Here is a 15,798-nt window from a genome sequence, read left to right on the forward strand (position 1 = left end):
CCCTTCCCCTCCCCGCTCCGCTCAGCTGCGGATAGATTAGATAGGTAGGTTAGGGCAATGTATCAGGCGTTAGTTTGGTTAGTACAAACAGCCGTTCTCGTTTTGGTTCGGTGGATCCCCGACTGCGTCATTATTCCCAAAAGGCAATGAGATTATATATATAAAGTTCGTCGCGACTTGCGGGTTCCTTGCAGCTGTACGGGCCATTGGCTCTCCGGATCCCACGATGAGATCAACATATTGTGCCACGTTGGCCCCTGCTAGCAAGCATGTCCCTACTCCGTAGGAATGAGGAGACCCTCTTCAGCCGCTCCCGTGTGACTGGCGAGAAGAAGCCGGTCCTGCACGACGGTTGGTGGGCGAGTTATACGGTGCCCTTTTGCAGCAGCGTCGAAGAGTTGCGATTCCGCCCTCCCATTGGCTGCCTCCTCCACGGCCGATCGCTGTTGGTGTCTGGCACAAGAGCAGACCTGCAGTCCTTCTGGCTGTCCGTGTCGTCGAGGCATTGGGTCTTCGCTGCGGAGAAGAACATAGATGGTTTAAAACTTTGAGGGTAGTTTTTGCTTTTGTTTTTTTCCCCCCTTTTGTGTGTCTGTGTATGTGTGTGTGTGCCTGCTGCTTGCTCGCGCGGGACATCTCTCATCTGTTTATATCATCCGTACGACGGAACCTGCCGGAAAACATGGCCTGGGGTTTTCCTGGTAATCATAATATTAATCCATATATCATCGTCATTGTATAATCGAGATAGGTGATGGAAAGCGGAGCGTGTCCCTGTTCACAGCAGCGAGATAGAGACCGACTCCAATCCTTCTTTTCTTTGCATTATCATCATCTTCTTCATTATCTTCTTCTCTTCGTTTTCCTTGATTAAATAATATGATACCCTGTTTCGACTTGTGGCTGGACTCATAATTCGTCTGACGAAAACTGATCTTGTATGTCTTCAGCATTTCTGGTTGACGAGCTGCGAAAAGTTTGTATCTCTGTGGCTTCCGATTTAGACTAATCTTTGGGGCGAGTTTGCATTGCGTATGGCGTCAATTTGGACACAGGAAATCGGGGCATAGACGGTAATTTGTGCATCGATAAAGGCTCGTCATTTTTCACGGTAATCTCCGCGGCAGGTGTTTTTTGATATCAAAGTCTGTTGCTCTGTGATGGCTGAGTTGCATCTGCAGTGGCCTGCTGACAGAATTTTTCAAGGTGTACATTGCACAATCTGGGATCTGAAGGAAGGAACGTGGCAAGATATGCTTGTTTATGAGGGTGCTGTCTTGATTTGGATGTAAGAAGGAAATACGGTCCAAAAAAAGAAAAGGAACCGGAAGAGAGCTCAGAGGTCGACGGACTTTTCCAATCGAATGTTGAACTGCTGTTTCCAACGTCTCGCAGTACTGGATCCGGGGTAGAAGAACTGTCATTTCAGCATGTCTCAAGCAGAAGCATTCTGGGCGCCTGGCATCCTCGACGTATGTTCAGACGCCAGCAGCGTCGCGTGCGGCCATCTGTCGCTGCACGACTACCGCAAGTTTCTGTCCCAGCCAGAGGGCATCGACCTGCCAGACGAACTCAAAGGACGCACACTGAGACGAAAACCTGCTGCGTCTAATCTGAACCAAGCGCGAACTCGACAAGAGTTCTGGTTCTCCCTCTCCTCACCTCTCTCATCCGCGCCATCGAGCCCTCCTCCTCTTTCTTACTCCCAATCAGTAATCACCCTGCAGAGTGATAACGAGACTCAAGATTCTGTGTCTCCTCTTGGGAGGCCACTGACGACGCCGGCATCCCAAACAAAGCAACCGGTAATTACTTCTCTCTTCTCCCTGTTTCGATTCCCTGTCCTCGTCTCATTTTGTTTGTTTGTCTCCACTGATGGACTTGTCAGAAGGCTTTTAGGGAAACACTGAGCCAAAATAGTTCCCCGATTGTTGACCTTTCATCCCATAAACGAGCAACATCGGATTCTGCTCTGCTGGAATCAAAAAGACCACGGACTACCATCATCCATGAAGGTATTCCTTTTGAGATAATCAACCCCAGAGAATCTCTGGACGTGTCAAATATAATTTCTTCGCCGCATCGTTCGTCTCAAGTGTCTCGAGAGACGATGTCTTCACCAAATCGTCCATCGACCGTCAGGTCAGCCAGGTCGATCTTGGAAAACTTGCCAGATGCGAGAGTATCAGCGTCTGAAAGTCTGAAGTTCCCAAGTCCTTCGCCAGGACTTTTGGAATCGGAGGACCCTTTCTCTGCACTCCCTCGTCTAATCGACCTTCCAAGGCGGCCGTCAAACCTGGTAACTCGACCGTCCGTTGAAACGACGGCACGCTCGGCCAGGAAGGCTTCGCCAAAAACATTGACTCAAAAAGTGTCCCAGTTGTTTGGGAGCTCTGGTGAGACCAGAGGGAAACTTCGGAAACTTTTTTCGCCTAAAAGCAAATCGAGCGAGCAGAAGAGTCTGGAGACCCTGCCTCGTCCAGAATCGAACGCAGAGAGTTACATGGCAGCCAGCATGGAGCTGAGCAACATGGGCCAATGGTCAACGGATTCGGGTGATATTGCTGATACTGATAATCAACCTCAGAATCACTGCGCACAAGGTCGCGTTGAACTGTCGAGTACAGTTGATGAAGGTGACCAATATGATCAATCCGCGACAGGCCCTGTAGAGCATGTCAGCAATGATTCTTTCTATGACGCTGGCTCTCAGGAAGTCCCCAGGGAATCTCAGGATCCACAGCCTGTCTCTGAAAACTTGGTCGACACTGCGCCAGGCGATACAACTCTGGCGAACGAAGATGCCACTGATAGTATTGCTCTGGTCCGACGTCGACCAATTCCAGAAAACGCCGAGTATCGTGCCAACAGGTACCACACTGTAGTGGCTGACGAGAATTCTTCGGTTCTATACCAGGATATTATTGGTTTTCTTCAGTTCGACCAGATCCAGGATGACCAGGATCAGAATGAGGAACAGGACTCCGAAGACTCACTTTCATCTGTGGCGGATCGCAATCTGTCAGACCTTCCGGATCTTCAGCGATTTCCTAGTGCACCCAGCACCGAGACTCAGGGCAGTCAGCCAAGTCCGACAGCACCAGTGAGAGAGAGTACTCGAGCCTCGATTCGTCCGTATCTGCAGCCGGTGGCTGCGTTTATGGAGAGAGGAAGTGTTTCTAGTGCCGACTCCCAGAGTGACGTTGACAATGAAGAGGCTGAACAGGAAGAAGTTGAACATGAAGAAATGGATGATGAGGGAGAGTGGGAGGATGTGGATGAGGAAGAGCCAGATGATGAAGTGACCACAGAAGGGAATCAACGGCCTTCAGAATCGTTTGATGCGTTTGGAAATTGTGAAAACGCCGAGAGAGCTGAAGAGCCGTCTGAACGTCCGGAGGAGCAGGAACATTACAGATTGGCACGCTATATGACAGGGAGCAGTGTTGCGAACATCACAAGTCACGACAGTGATAAACGAGAGCAAACTCCACCTGAGAATCATATTCCTGAACTCCCTGGAAATACATGTCAGCTCAGTCTGACACACAGGGACTCTTTGCTCACCCATCGGATGCGCTATGCGAAGGCAAATTGTGCTTCTGGCAATGAGATCAACAGCAGAAGAGCCTTTGAGTCACCTCGTTTCTATGCAAATCTCTGTGAATGGGAACGTCAAGCATTTTCTTACCAGTCTGAGACCAATTTGCATCAGAACTCTGGCAATAAGGCCAAGAATGCCCGGCTGCACCTCAAATGTGAGTGATCCTCTATGAATTCACATTAGATATGATATCTGACCATTAAACTGTCTAGTTTCGTGCTGTTGCACTTGCTGATCTGTTTTTTCTTTTTCTTTTTCTTTTTCTTTTTCTATCTTTTTTTTCAGCCCATAGTTCATTAGGTAGATGAAAGAGTCAAGAATAGTACAAATGTAAGAGTCTGTTTTACTGAACTTTGATTCATATGTAGGCACATCACATACGTATGGGGAGGCCTCCTCATTAGTAGATCTGTATGTGCTTTCAAATAAGGATCTCCATGTCCTAAACCAGATATGCAGCTGGGAGCCACCTGAGTAGTAGATCTGCATATATCCTTGCTATCAGATTTTGTGACAGATACGCATGGGGAGGCCTCCTCGTTAGTAGATCTGCGTTTCTATGACCTGATACAGATACACATCTGGGGGCCTCCCTATTAGTAGATCCCACATATTCTCCAAAATGCAGATTTCTATCCTGTAAAACATATACGCAACTGGGGGCCACCTGAGTAGTAGATTGCATTTCTCTTATTCTATATATCCTGGGAAAGATGTGTATCTGGGGACCTCCTTGCTATCATAAATTCCTTGAATTCATATTCTTTACTGAGAAAGATATGCAACTGGGACCTACTTTGATGTCAGATTGTGCGTGCAAATGGCTTCAAATTATCTTGCTTGTTTTCTTATTTTCTTGTCCTTTTTTTGTGATGTTCACAGGTTTGAAGAAAAAAAAAGTCCACAAAGATCGCAAACTGCGAGCCCTTTAATTTATTACAATAGTGAGAATCAGACTTCTTCGCTCCTTAAGATAAGAAATAGTCTTCAAGGATCACATTCACTATTAATGATAACAGCTTATTTTCCCTTCTAAAAAGGCCTTGAAAGAAAATAAATATTCAGAGATAGAAATGGCTGGCTGACAGACAGACAGGAACTACTCCGGAGTACTTACTCTGTACAAACGGAACTACATGGTCTCTTTATCTATTCCTTCCACCCTCTCTCCAAACCATCCCACACAGCCTTTCTTTCCACATTCTCCTTCCTCGTCGAATACTTTGTATAAAAAAAAAGACTCATATCCGAGACTACTTGCAGGACAGGAACAGTGACAGGCTAACCTTCTCTAGAGCTCCTCAGGAACAGGGTACTTTCTTCCTTGGTCCTCCTACTCCCTCCCAAGCCTGCCTCTGGTCCCGATCGCTGACATCGTCCGCCAAACGCTCTATTTTCTTGGAACTGACATTGTTCCTACAACACGGCGAAGACAAGACAAGATTGCCCAGTAATAGTGCCCCGGGTTGAACGCTCAGGCCGTGCCGTGCAGATCGTGAATATCGGCACTCGATCTCGGAAATCACCTGGAAGTCAGGACCACACACACACAACAAAAAAAAACAGTGCACAAATACCAATACAAATACAAAATACAGAGTATTATAGTATATAAATGCGGAAGTGGGAAAGAAGTACAGTCCAGTCCAACATATTAATGGGGACAGCCATGGCAGGAACTTGAAGAAGAAGCAGATATACTCCTTACTACACACTCCGTACGGAGTACTCCATAATAGAACAGAGAGCAGGAAGTGGCCCAGCTATGTACTGTACTCCGTACCTGCCTACTCTGTAGATGGTTAGATGGTTAGTAATGGAACAGACCGTCCAAGCCATCAAAGACGGTGCGACGATCGCCGCGGGGGGGCGCGTTGCAGATCTCCCGACTCCTGAAGAAGGGAGGACGTTATGTTTTTTTTTCGGCATTTAGTAATATTTCTACGGAAGAAATTACCTAACTCCTAGGATTTCGGCAGTTGCGTGTACGCTAGGTCTATTTAATAGCTGGATTAGATTAAATGGATTCTGCTTTTTTTTGTCGGGAGGATTCTTTTCATCTCTGCTAGGAGTCGACTCGTCTTATTAAATAAAATAGTCCCAAGATTGAATAACCAAAACTCTTGGAATATATGCATACTGCGCAAGGGCGTATATCTCATGCATCCAGCCTGCTCGGAGCGTCATTACTGATTTTTTTTTCAAGGGGTGGTTTTTATCTATGCCATAATCAGGGGTCTACACAGAAGTAGGCTGTTATTATTGGATCCAACCTAGATATTACCATTATTGGTAGGTGGTTGTCATCATCACTTGGACCTACCTGCCTGCAACAAAAAAGACAGGAAAGTGTTCAACATTAACCAGTTATTTCCCTCTATTCTATGTCCAATGCTGTATGTTTAAGCCATATGATACAAATCTTTTTTATCAAACACGAACACCGTCTAAATGCACAATCCGTGCAGGTAATCCAACCCAACCCGAACCGAACCAACCCATCCCATAACTCCATCCATGCAAGCAACACACCTGGGTATTGATAATCTCCACCAGAATTTCCCAAAACTGGCAAAAAAAGGGCAAATATGTACTGTACATTTACAGAGTATGATCCGAACAAGACAGAATTATGGCGAATATGACGGATTCGATCCCGGATCCGATCCAGGCGTTTCACATATCATCGATGTCAGAGCCGCGTCCACAAGACTCTTCCGTCCCAGCGTCTGCTCGCTCCTCATCTTGCGGAGGAAAAGATCCCGAGTGGAAGGACTTTGATGGTGGGACCGCGTCTTGCCCACCTTGCTCACGGACGCAAAGGAAGCGGCCGACAAGCTCTTTCGTCGCGTGGACGAGTCCAGTGGAGACCGTTCCCGCGAACCCGAGCCAAGACCAGAACCGCTTTGTCTCTGTCTGGGCGTTCGGTGGACGAGGGATGCCCTTCGCCTGGGAGGAGACAGATCGGGAGGCAGCGAGCTGGGATGGCAATCGCCGCCCGTCCCCGAGTCCAGGGTCTGACGCCCTGCTTCTTCCGCCAGCAGGGCTAATCGAATGGCATCTACTCCACTAGGAGCACTGCATTGCACACGAGACAAGCGTTGCCGATGTAGACGGATAGTCCGATGCCGCTCATCGCGGTACCCTAACGACAAATCCTCGGGAGTGGAGACAGACCGCCGAACAGAGAGGACGGAAGTTGGGTAGAGAAAGGATGATCTGGAGTGTTCTCTGAAAGGATTGTGATACACCGGCTCGTCGTAGCCTTCGTCTTCATGGTCCTCCGGGGGAGTCAGCAGGCTGAAGCTGGAATAGGCACTCCCTGGCCCTGACGGCGTCGGTGAGAGCGTGGGAGAAATGGGAGAAAGAGGCGGTGGAATGTGGTCGTCAGGATGCTGGTGGACAGCATCGCTAGAATCGCTTTCAAGAGTATGGGCACGGAGCTTCTCCGTCAACGTTCCCACAGAGATGCGGCGGTGATACTGTTCGTGCGAGCTTGGCATGGACGTCGGAGGCTGAGGACGGCGAAGGTAAGGTGAATGGGACTGAGAGAGAGGTCGTGAGCGGACAGGCATCGACGACGGCGACGGACATCGCGAGGAGAGAGGCGAGATCATGGAGCTGGCACAATCAACCATGACCTTGTCGTCCCCGTCGTCAGCCAGGCAGTCAGGCCTGTCGGCCAACGGGGTCGAGAAGGAGAAACCCTCGAACATGGTTCCAGACGGGGCAATCACGATCTGGCGAGCCAGCAGGGATCTTTCTTCCCCAGAAGAACAGGAATATATAGCTTGTTGCAAAATATCGAGCTTCAAAGGATTCGAAACAAAGTTCTGCAGTTACACTGGGGCGAATCCAACCGGATCCAGGCTGACGGGCCAAATCCAGATCTGCCTCCACAGGCGGAGTGGTAGCAGCAACCACAGCAAGCAGGCTGGAGTATCTGGTGGAGTTGGAGATGTCCCCGTCGAGAGTTGTCTGGAGAAAGAACAACGAGGGCAGGACCACGGGCGAGGTGCAGTATACTAATACTGCGTCAGGCGTTCACCCTGAACGGCGCCCTAAGGACAATAGTCGGGACGCTAGTTGAACAAGCTATGAATCGGCAACCACTAATCCGGGGCCGATGGGTTAGCTACATCCGACCCGTCGCGGTGGCACAGACAGGGGGAAATTAAGATTTTTTATTAAGGCCGACCCCTTTACGAGGCGTGTCCCTCTTGCGGAGTAGTACGGAGTAAATCGCAACTGACCTTTTGCTATTAATTTGAAAAAAAAATTTCTCCAATGGCGCTGATCGCTGCATTTGATGGACAGAATTATTTTTTCCTTTTTTGCCGCTCTTGCCATTTGCAGGCATCCCTGGATGCGACGCATCGGGAAGTTGGGGGCGCGGTGGCGTACAAACAGGGCAGGCGCAATGGGGCAAGGGCTCAGCCTCAACGGGGAAGGCGCGATGTCAGACGGGCAAGGAGCGCTTAGTCAGCAACCACATGCGCTTCTAGAACGGAATTCGAAGCTGCGTGGCCGACCGTGGCAGTTTAGCGGCATTGTTTCTGGCCCCAGCAGCGTAGTGACAGCGTGTCACATTCGCCATCATCATCGCAACCCTAGCCCTCGAGAATTGTACGTGATCTACGCTATGCAGATTCTTGGGTCCTTTGTCATGCTTGGATTGGCTTTGCTTGAGGTATTCCACTGGACAATGATCGGTCCCGCTGCCGGTCCGCTAACGTCTACTAAAGCTCTTCATCTGCATAAATACTTCCATAAAATGCTACCAGGTACACAAACCGCCCCAATTACCAAGACGTCGTCCGCCGATAACCCTAACTAATGCAACCTTGCAGATTGCACAGGTGTCGTCATGATCATGATGATCCCCATGAGAAGTATTGAACCCATGGGGAAACGGGTTCAGATCCTGCCCCGCCCTATGCCCACCCGCAGAATCCAGCGGACACGAGCACTGCAAAAATAGCAGCCAACCGCCTCAAGATTGCGCTGTCCGAGGCGCATTGGCTTTCTCCGCTGTTGTGGTGGGATGCTGACGACGCCTTCCCGGAACCTGTGGCCGTCGCAGAGGCCGCAGTAGGCGTTCCATACGTTTGCTTGGCTGCGTCATAGTCGAGACAGGCAGTTGGGAGATTATAACTTGTCGATGCAACTGCTACCTGCGTGCCTGCTGACTCATGGAACCCCTCGAGATCCAGCTCGAAGTCGGCTATTGCCCCGACTTCAAGATCGACCGAGGGCACAATGTTCGTGAAATTGCCTATGATATTGTCCAACGCCGAACTGGCTGCACCTTCCGCTCCGGAGTTGGGTAACGCCTGGCAGTGTTGGTCCACGTTGGCTAGTTGGGTGATATTGACAGTGAGGGCTGGTAGCGACAGGTAACCTCCGATCCCTCCTGTGATCGAGCCCGCAAAGGTGCTGATCCCCAGACGGATCTGGGGTTTGAAAGCCACGCTCAGGAGGAGAGAAACCAAGGCGGATGTGGACTCCAGGGGAAGAGTATGAATTGTTGTTTCATTGCTTCGGGTAGACGTGAGCAATAAAGAAGTCAGAAAAAAAAGGATAGACTGACTTACAATCCAGAAGCAGTGGAGTTGGCCAAGTTCCTCATGTTGATCTCCAGTTTTGAATTATCAGGAACCTACAAATGTCAGCATTATGCTGGAGAGCTATCGGTTCTCAAGCCACTGACCGAGAGGTTCATGCCATATGTAAAGTTCATCGATTCAGCGAGCGTGATTCCGGCGACCAGTTCAGGGGCGATCAATGGTCCAAAGGCAACTACTCCCGGAATCTGAAAGCAAATTAAAAAAAAAAGTTGACGTCAGGTCAAATTTCATTTCATGGAATCGGCGACTTTCACAAGAGCTGCTCACCTCGAAAGGGGTAAGTGGGATGGTAGGTAGTTCTATGTTCAGGGACTCCAAATCCTGGGATTCGGAGATGCTCAATTCCAGCTCGATGTGCGCGAAGAGCCCTGTCGCCACGGCCTCCACGCTACCATTCTCGAAAAATGTTATGGTCTCGTTGACCACGTCGATGCTGCCTTCGATTGGACCATTGTCAGAATCAGGAAGACTGAAGGAAGCTTCCGAAATTTCGATTGTGCCGCCTATAGAGCAGTTCTTGCACGATACAGTTACCCCTTGAGGACTGGGGTTGTCAGTTTTTGACCTCAAGATGATGCCGCCTTGACGGGAGACAGATCGCCTTACATCAATTGCTCAGCGAGCAGATTCTGAGGAGGAAAGATCACCTCATCAACCAAGCTTACATCGAGCGTTTTGGTGGCTGTAGAGGGAAGTTCACTTGTTACCGAAGGAACGGTAGGGAAAGAGACTGTTGGTGTCGGGCCGGAACCCGTGATAAGAATAGTGGTGGCAGCAGGCGTGGTGACCTGACTTTGCTGTCTTCTTTCTAATGTCCGTCGATGCATCTGATTCTCTGAGGGATGTCTTCGGAAGAAGGACACATGTGTGTCGATAAAGGCGTCTCGCCATTCGCATCGAGAAACCTCGACATGGACAGCAGAATTGGCGGCATCAATAACAGCTTTGCTTGCTCTGGAATTGCATTTAGACCGTGAATATGCCTGTTGAGTTAAACAGCAAAACAAAAAGGTTCTTTACCGGTATGTCGCTCTCTCTCCGTCCAAATTACAGCCGTCGTGGGACGTGACCACGATGAAGCTGCCATTCAATTGGAATGCTTCCTTGACAGCATCGAACCCTCCAGGTGCATTGAAGAAAAGTGATATTTGGGAGTTCGAGCAGACGACATCTTTCAATTCATTTTCCAAGTCTTCGACCACTAAGAGTGGTTCCCGAGACTTGACGGACAAAGATGCCGCAAAGACAGAATCGTCGAAAGTGTCATCTGCCTCGTGGAGATAGTGGAAGACTGTTTCTTCCTTGAAAAGGCCAAGCGAGGATTGTGATCTTCTTTCCAATTGTGAACTCACAGTCGCAGCAGAGAGCTTTCGTCGGACCTGAGACGAGGCCCATGACTCGCGAAGACCATACGACGGGCTCAACTCCTTTCCTAGGGTCCCTTCAAAGGAGCCCAAACGCAACACAAACAACAGAATCCAGTACCAGGGCATTTTGCATTCAGTCTGCCAGAGGTCACGAGAATAAGGAACTGCTAATGAGGCTGAGGGGGCTCAATGTCAACCTTCTCATCGCAACGAGCCATCAGCAAGGCTCCTACGTGAGAGTTATATCTCTATCACAAGATCAACGTATAATCGTGCGTGAGGTATCTCCATGTCTTGAGGAATTATGCATCCTGTCAAACAGACTACTTTTCTTAATTTAGACGGACGCCACAAAGTCCGTTTGCCAAACAATCAATCAACGATCGCGTAGAGCGGCTAATGTTGGCTCGCACTGCAAGGAATCTAACGTGATGCATCTAGCCGCCCAACGTATGCATGTGGTACAGAAACTCTACCCGCTAACCTCATTACCCCGCGCGGTTCTACCAGGGTGCATTGCTAGTTCTTTCTAGTTTCAGTAAGCATCGCCAGGCTAGTGACGCTGCGCCGCTCAGCTGAAACTTGCGATGACACTCGGGAGGAGCCACTTTGCTGCTAATGGACGGAACGAGCAGGAACCTCCATTTAAGCGTGAACTTGGGCTTGGACTGTTCAGCTGAATGTCCACGAGTTGCAACAACGTCTGCGCCGCATGGACAGGGGCCGTTAGGTGGTCTTTTCTAAGAGCGCTACTCCTCCATATAGTCAAGTCAGCCGTGAGAATGGGGGCCGTTGTGAAACCAGCCTCGCAGTGTCAGGCTGCGAGATTGATTTTGGATTTGGACCATCTTCCCTTGACCGATGTGACACATGTGCTGCTGTCCTCTATGTATAATTCTCAACGGGATGACCGTGTAAGGATTAGGACAGGCACAATTGAAAGGACCTTTTCGAATGGCGTGAAATGTAATCTCATTGCCAGAGTAAAGCAAGGCAACGTGCATTTAGCATCCTGTCTTTGCAGGACTCGATTCCAGCCTCATCGAGCAGTGTCCGTGACCGGTTTAATCTAAGCCACGAGGAGATGGCTCGGAGTCTTCGGCCCAAATTCCGATCGCGGGCGTTCCCGCCACCTGACCCGCCCCCGCCATCTCCAGCAGATACGGAGCCATCAATGCTTCACGGCTTAGACTTGCCATCGCCTGAATAGCTGCTATCGGAGCCACGTGGATACTTGTCATGGCTACTCTCCTCAAACAACCTCTCAAACTCGCGCTGGTGCAGCTGGCGTCAGGTATGCCCGTCCAGTGTGCCTGGCTGCGACTATAGAGTGAGCGAACCAGCTGACTCTGTTTCTTCTTCAAGGCGTCGATAAAGCTGCCAATCTGAGCCATGCTCGCACCAAAGTTCTCGAGGCAGCCAAGGCGGGGCAAAGCTCATCGTGCTCCCTGAATGCTTCAACTCTCCGTACGGCACGCAGTACTTTACCAAGTACGCGGAGACGCTTCTCCCCTCTCCCCCAACGAAAGAACAGGCACCGTCGTTCCACGCCTTGTCAGCGCTAGCGGCTGAAGCCAAATCATATCTGGTTGGAGGAAGCATTCCGGAATATGAGCCCACGACACAGAAATACTACAACACCTCATTGGTCTTCTCGCCGACAGGAGCGCTGATTGGCAAGCACCGCAAGACACACCTGTTCGACATCGACATTCCCGGAAAGATCAGATTCAAGGAGAGCGAGACCCTGTCGCCGGGAAACAAGGTCACCATCATCGACCTCCCCGAGTATGGCAAGATAGGACTCTCCATCTGCTATGATATCCGCTTCCCGGAGACCGCCATGATCGCCGCCCGGAACGGCGCCTTCCTACTCGTCTATCCAGGTGCTTTTAATATGACTACCGGACCGCTACACTGGTCGCTGCTTGGACGAGCACGAGCTGTGGATAACCAGGTCTATGTGGCGCTATGCAGTCCGGCGAGGGACTTGAATGCCTCCTATCATGCATGGGGCCACAGCTTCATCGCCAACCCGAACGCGGAGGTGCTGACCGAAGCAGACGAGAAGGAAGATATCGTCTACGCAGACCTGGACAACGAGACGATCGAGAATACGAGGAAAGGTATCCCTATCTACACACAGCGCCGATTCGACGTCTACCCTGATGTCAGCGCTGGGAAGATAAGATTTGAGGAATAGTCGTGTTTATATGACAACTCTATATCCATACAATTAACTTCTTAAGGATGTCACGTATTCACAATATATGTATGATGTAAATAATATCGTTTTCTTTGGAAGGAAATCTCCACGCAGAGAAAGACACTGAAGTCGCTCGGTGCCTTTGCGTTGAACGGTACTGCGGGTATCGTGTCCTGCGCCAATCAGCTTGACCCGTGCGGTGGAGCCAGTAGGATAGTCACGTGACATGCGACAATCAACCAATGAGAGAATGCGCTAGTCGGTAAGCGAGCACACTGACAACCCGCGAATTTCGACATCCAAAAATCGCATCTCGAACTCGAGCGTCCTGCAACGACAGTTCGACCACCGCAGCCAACGACAGTCCACCACCACTGTCACTCCTTCCAGTCAGTATCTCTCCCCGCGCAATCTGTTTATTGACTACACCTTTTGCAATCGTGTCTTTGGACTATCGACCCAGGTGCTGACATCAAGGTTCTACGATTCCAGCAATGTCGAGCAACACCAAAGCCGGGAAGAAGGGCGGGCGCTCTGCCATCGCCGATGTCGTGACGCGAGAGTACACGATTAACCTGCACAAGAGAGTATGTTGAAAGCCAGCCATCCAAAAAAATCACTGTTCAATCCATCCATCCATCTCTCCCTCTTATCCCGCGGCCACTCCGATCTCCGTCGTCGCCGAAGCGTGGGAAATTTCGGCCTCGGAATTCCTTCACCTTCCGCCGAACGACGAAGTGCTAGAGGAAAGAACAAAAAAAAGATGTTTTCTTCCAGTAGAAAGAAAGCGCCGTGGACGGAGAACATTGAGGAACCGAAAAAAATACAAAGAGAAAAGAGAAGACAAAAATTAGTTTGATGAAGTCCACCTCTAAATGGCCGCAAAACGAGAAGAGAAGAAAAAAAAAGAAGAGTTTTATCCTTTTTTTCTTTCTCTCTCGTTATATATCCCTTTTTGAGCACTTGCACACCCAAAAAAAGGCTTTTCGGGCGGAAGACTGATTTATATTCTCTTTTCTCTGAGTAAATAGGTGCACGGTGTCACCTTCAAGAAGCGCGCTCCTCGTGCCATCAAGGCGATCCGCGACTTCACCGAGAAGGCCATGGTGAGTCCATTCCATTGCCTAGCATTACCTGGGGTCTTCTTCATCATCTAACGCACGATTGCTTTCTTTCTTCTTCCATCCAGGGCACCAAGGACGTCCGCCTCGACCCGCAGCTGAACAAGAAGGTCTGGGAATCCGGCATCAAGGGTGTCCCGCGCCGCATCCGCGTCCGCATCTCCCGCAAGCGCAACGACGAGGAAGGAGCCAAGGAGAAGCTGTACTCGTACGTCCAGGCCGTCAACGTCAAGAACCCCAAGGGCCTGTCCACCACCGTTGTCGAGGAGTAAACGCAACGATACGAAACGGAATTGTTCCTGCCTTTCTCCTGTCATTGGTCGTGTGGTGTCGTTTCTCTTTTTTACTTTCGTCAGGTATACCTTTCATGTCATGTATGTGGGGTTCTTCTCTCTGGTCGGTCGGACGACATGAGAAATAAAAAAAATTCAATTCAATAAAAGAAAAAAAAAGAAGAACCAGGAAAGAAGGATTTTCCCGGTTAGGAAATGCAGACTGCAGAGGGGAGAGAGAGATATCCTCCCATGTGCTTCTGAACTGAACAACGTGTAATGAAAAAAAAAAAGCAATATCAAACCAGATTCAAGCCAATGTTCAAGTCAGTAAAGATAACACCCCAACTAACCATTTTTCTTCATCCTTTCCTCCCTTAGAAATCTGGACTGATTACGCCATGATAAAAAGAGGGGAAGAGATTATTCGTAAAATGTACCACACTGTATGTATGTACGCGTCTGCATTTTGTAGCTGTCTGTACGTACTGTACATACATACTATAAACCATAGTATATCCTCTCTGTATGTATGTGCGTACATGCATTCATACAGTTTTCCCGAATCAATTATGTGGAAGATCAAAAATATTGTCTTTCACGGGACAATGTAGGTACAATTTTCCAAGATCTCCCTTTTCCTCTTTCGAAAAAAAAAAAGAAAAAGAAAAGACAATTTGGTGGAAGCGAAAAGCCTGCTAAAAGAGATAATGATCATGACGATGACGATGATAATGCAACAAACGCCACATTTTGCTTCGGATCTATCTATTATCAGGCATCGTGGTTCAACTAATCGATCACAAAGAGCAAGGGAGAAAAAAATACAAAACCCTGTTCCTGCTGCGATTAAGAAAAGTGAAGGGGAATAATAGAAAAAGGAACAACGCTATGCTCGCTCGGGATGCAAAATGCTCTGGCGCTCTTCTGTCGGTTTCCCACGTCCACCCACACGCATGCAATTTTGATGCCAAGTACAAACTATTCGTTGTTACACAGAGCGAGAAACAAAAGTAAATCAAGGCCATGCATGCTAATAGAACCAGGGCTGTAAATGCTTGACAGTCAACAGAACAAACAGTAAATCAACACGCCCAAGAATCAGGTCCCAAACTCTATCATGATAGTAGCAAACGCCAAAGAAAAGGATGCAGAAAGAATAACGAAAATGCCAGGCACAAACCCAGCAACAGAGGTTCCATGCGTAACGAGGAACTTGTCGTCCGACGGTCACAATGGCCCAATCAACTCCAAAGAGGGCAAAAAGCAAACTGTCATTTGGCAAACATAGGGAGGTCAGTATCGACCCAACCACAGGACTCTCTGTTGACGCGGGCGCCGCCGCAACAATTTCTGGCGTTGAGATCGCACATCGCAACGTTGCCGCTAAGCTTAGTCGACAATCGCTATCGCCCAGTCCAACTCCGCAGAGGAGGGCAGAAGGCGTTTGTCTTTTTTTCATTTTTTCTTTTCTTTTTTTCAATTTTTCAATTTTTTTTCCTTTGGACTCGGTCATAGTGATCAAATTGGCAGTTGTAGTCGCGCTTGCCCAGTCAAACTCTAGAGAGGAGGGCAAAAAGCGGCGTCATTTTGGCATACGT

General features: G+C 49.1%; 5 protein-coding genes across 5 annotated transcripts; 3 read left to right on the plus strand and 2 right to left on the minus strand.

Moving 5' to 3' along the window:
* Positions 1-1,430: 1,430 nt before the first annotated feature.
* T310_2956 (uncharacterized protein) lies at positions 1,431-4,204 on the plus strand (the record flags this gene model as incomplete). The annotated part of the gene is made up of 5 exons (XM_013474235.1): positions 1,431-1,805; positions 1,889-3,758; positions 3,973-4,015; positions 4,122-4,143; positions 4,178-4,204. The coding sequence occupies 5 exons, from the start codon at positions 1,431-1,433 to the stop codon at positions 4,202-4,204; spliced, it is 2,337 nt and encodes a 778-aa protein (XP_013329689.1).
* A 1,485-nt stretch (positions 4,205-5,689) lies between these two features.
* Positions 5,690-7,320, minus strand: T310_2957 (uncharacterized protein; the record flags this gene model as incomplete). Its single annotated transcript, XM_013474236.1, has 4 exons — positions 5,690-5,842; positions 5,928-5,931; positions 6,103-6,197; positions 6,409-7,320. The coding sequence occupies 4 exons, from the start codon at positions 7,318-7,320 to the stop codon at positions 5,690-5,692; spliced, it is 1,164 nt and encodes a 387-aa protein (XP_013329690.1).
* A 1,874-nt stretch (positions 7,321-9,194) lies between these two features.
* Positions 9,195-10,724, minus strand: T310_2958 (GPI anchored protein; the record flags this gene model as incomplete). The annotated part of the gene is made up of 5 exons (XM_013474237.1): positions 9,195-9,263; positions 9,315-9,416; positions 9,499-9,775; positions 9,838-10,185; positions 10,252-10,724. 5 exons carry the CDS (start codon positions 10,722-10,724, stop codon positions 9,195-9,197), a joined length of 1,269 nt encoding a protein of 422 aa, XP_013329691.1.
* Positions 10,725-11,837: 1,113 nt separating this feature from the next.
* On the plus strand, positions 11,838-12,801 carry T310_2959 (uncharacterized protein; the record flags this gene model as incomplete). The annotated part of the gene is made up of 3 exons (XM_013474238.1): positions 11,838-11,892; positions 11,964-12,089; positions 12,128-12,801. The coding sequence occupies 3 exons, from the start codon at positions 11,838-11,840 to the stop codon at positions 12,799-12,801; spliced, it is 855 nt and encodes a 284-aa protein (XP_013329692.1).
* A 497-nt stretch (positions 12,802-13,298) lies between these two features.
* On the plus strand, positions 13,299-14,197 carry T310_2960 (60S ribosomal protein L31; the record flags this gene model as incomplete). Its single annotated transcript, XM_013474239.1, has 3 exons — positions 13,299-13,391; positions 13,836-13,910; positions 13,994-14,197. The coding sequence occupies 3 exons, from the start codon at positions 13,299-13,301 to the stop codon at positions 14,195-14,197; spliced, it is 372 nt and encodes a 123-aa protein (XP_013329693.1).
* Positions 14,198-15,798: the final 1,601 nt, after the last annotated feature.

The sequence above is a fragment of the Rasamsonia emersonii genome (genome assembly GCF_000968595.1).
Source record: "Rasamsonia emersonii CBS 393.64 chromosome Unknown ctg1118621760042, whole genome shotgun sequence".
Classification (NCBI taxonomy): Eukaryota; Fungi; Ascomycota; class Eurotiomycetes; order Eurotiales; family Trichocomaceae; genus Rasamsonia; species Rasamsonia emersonii.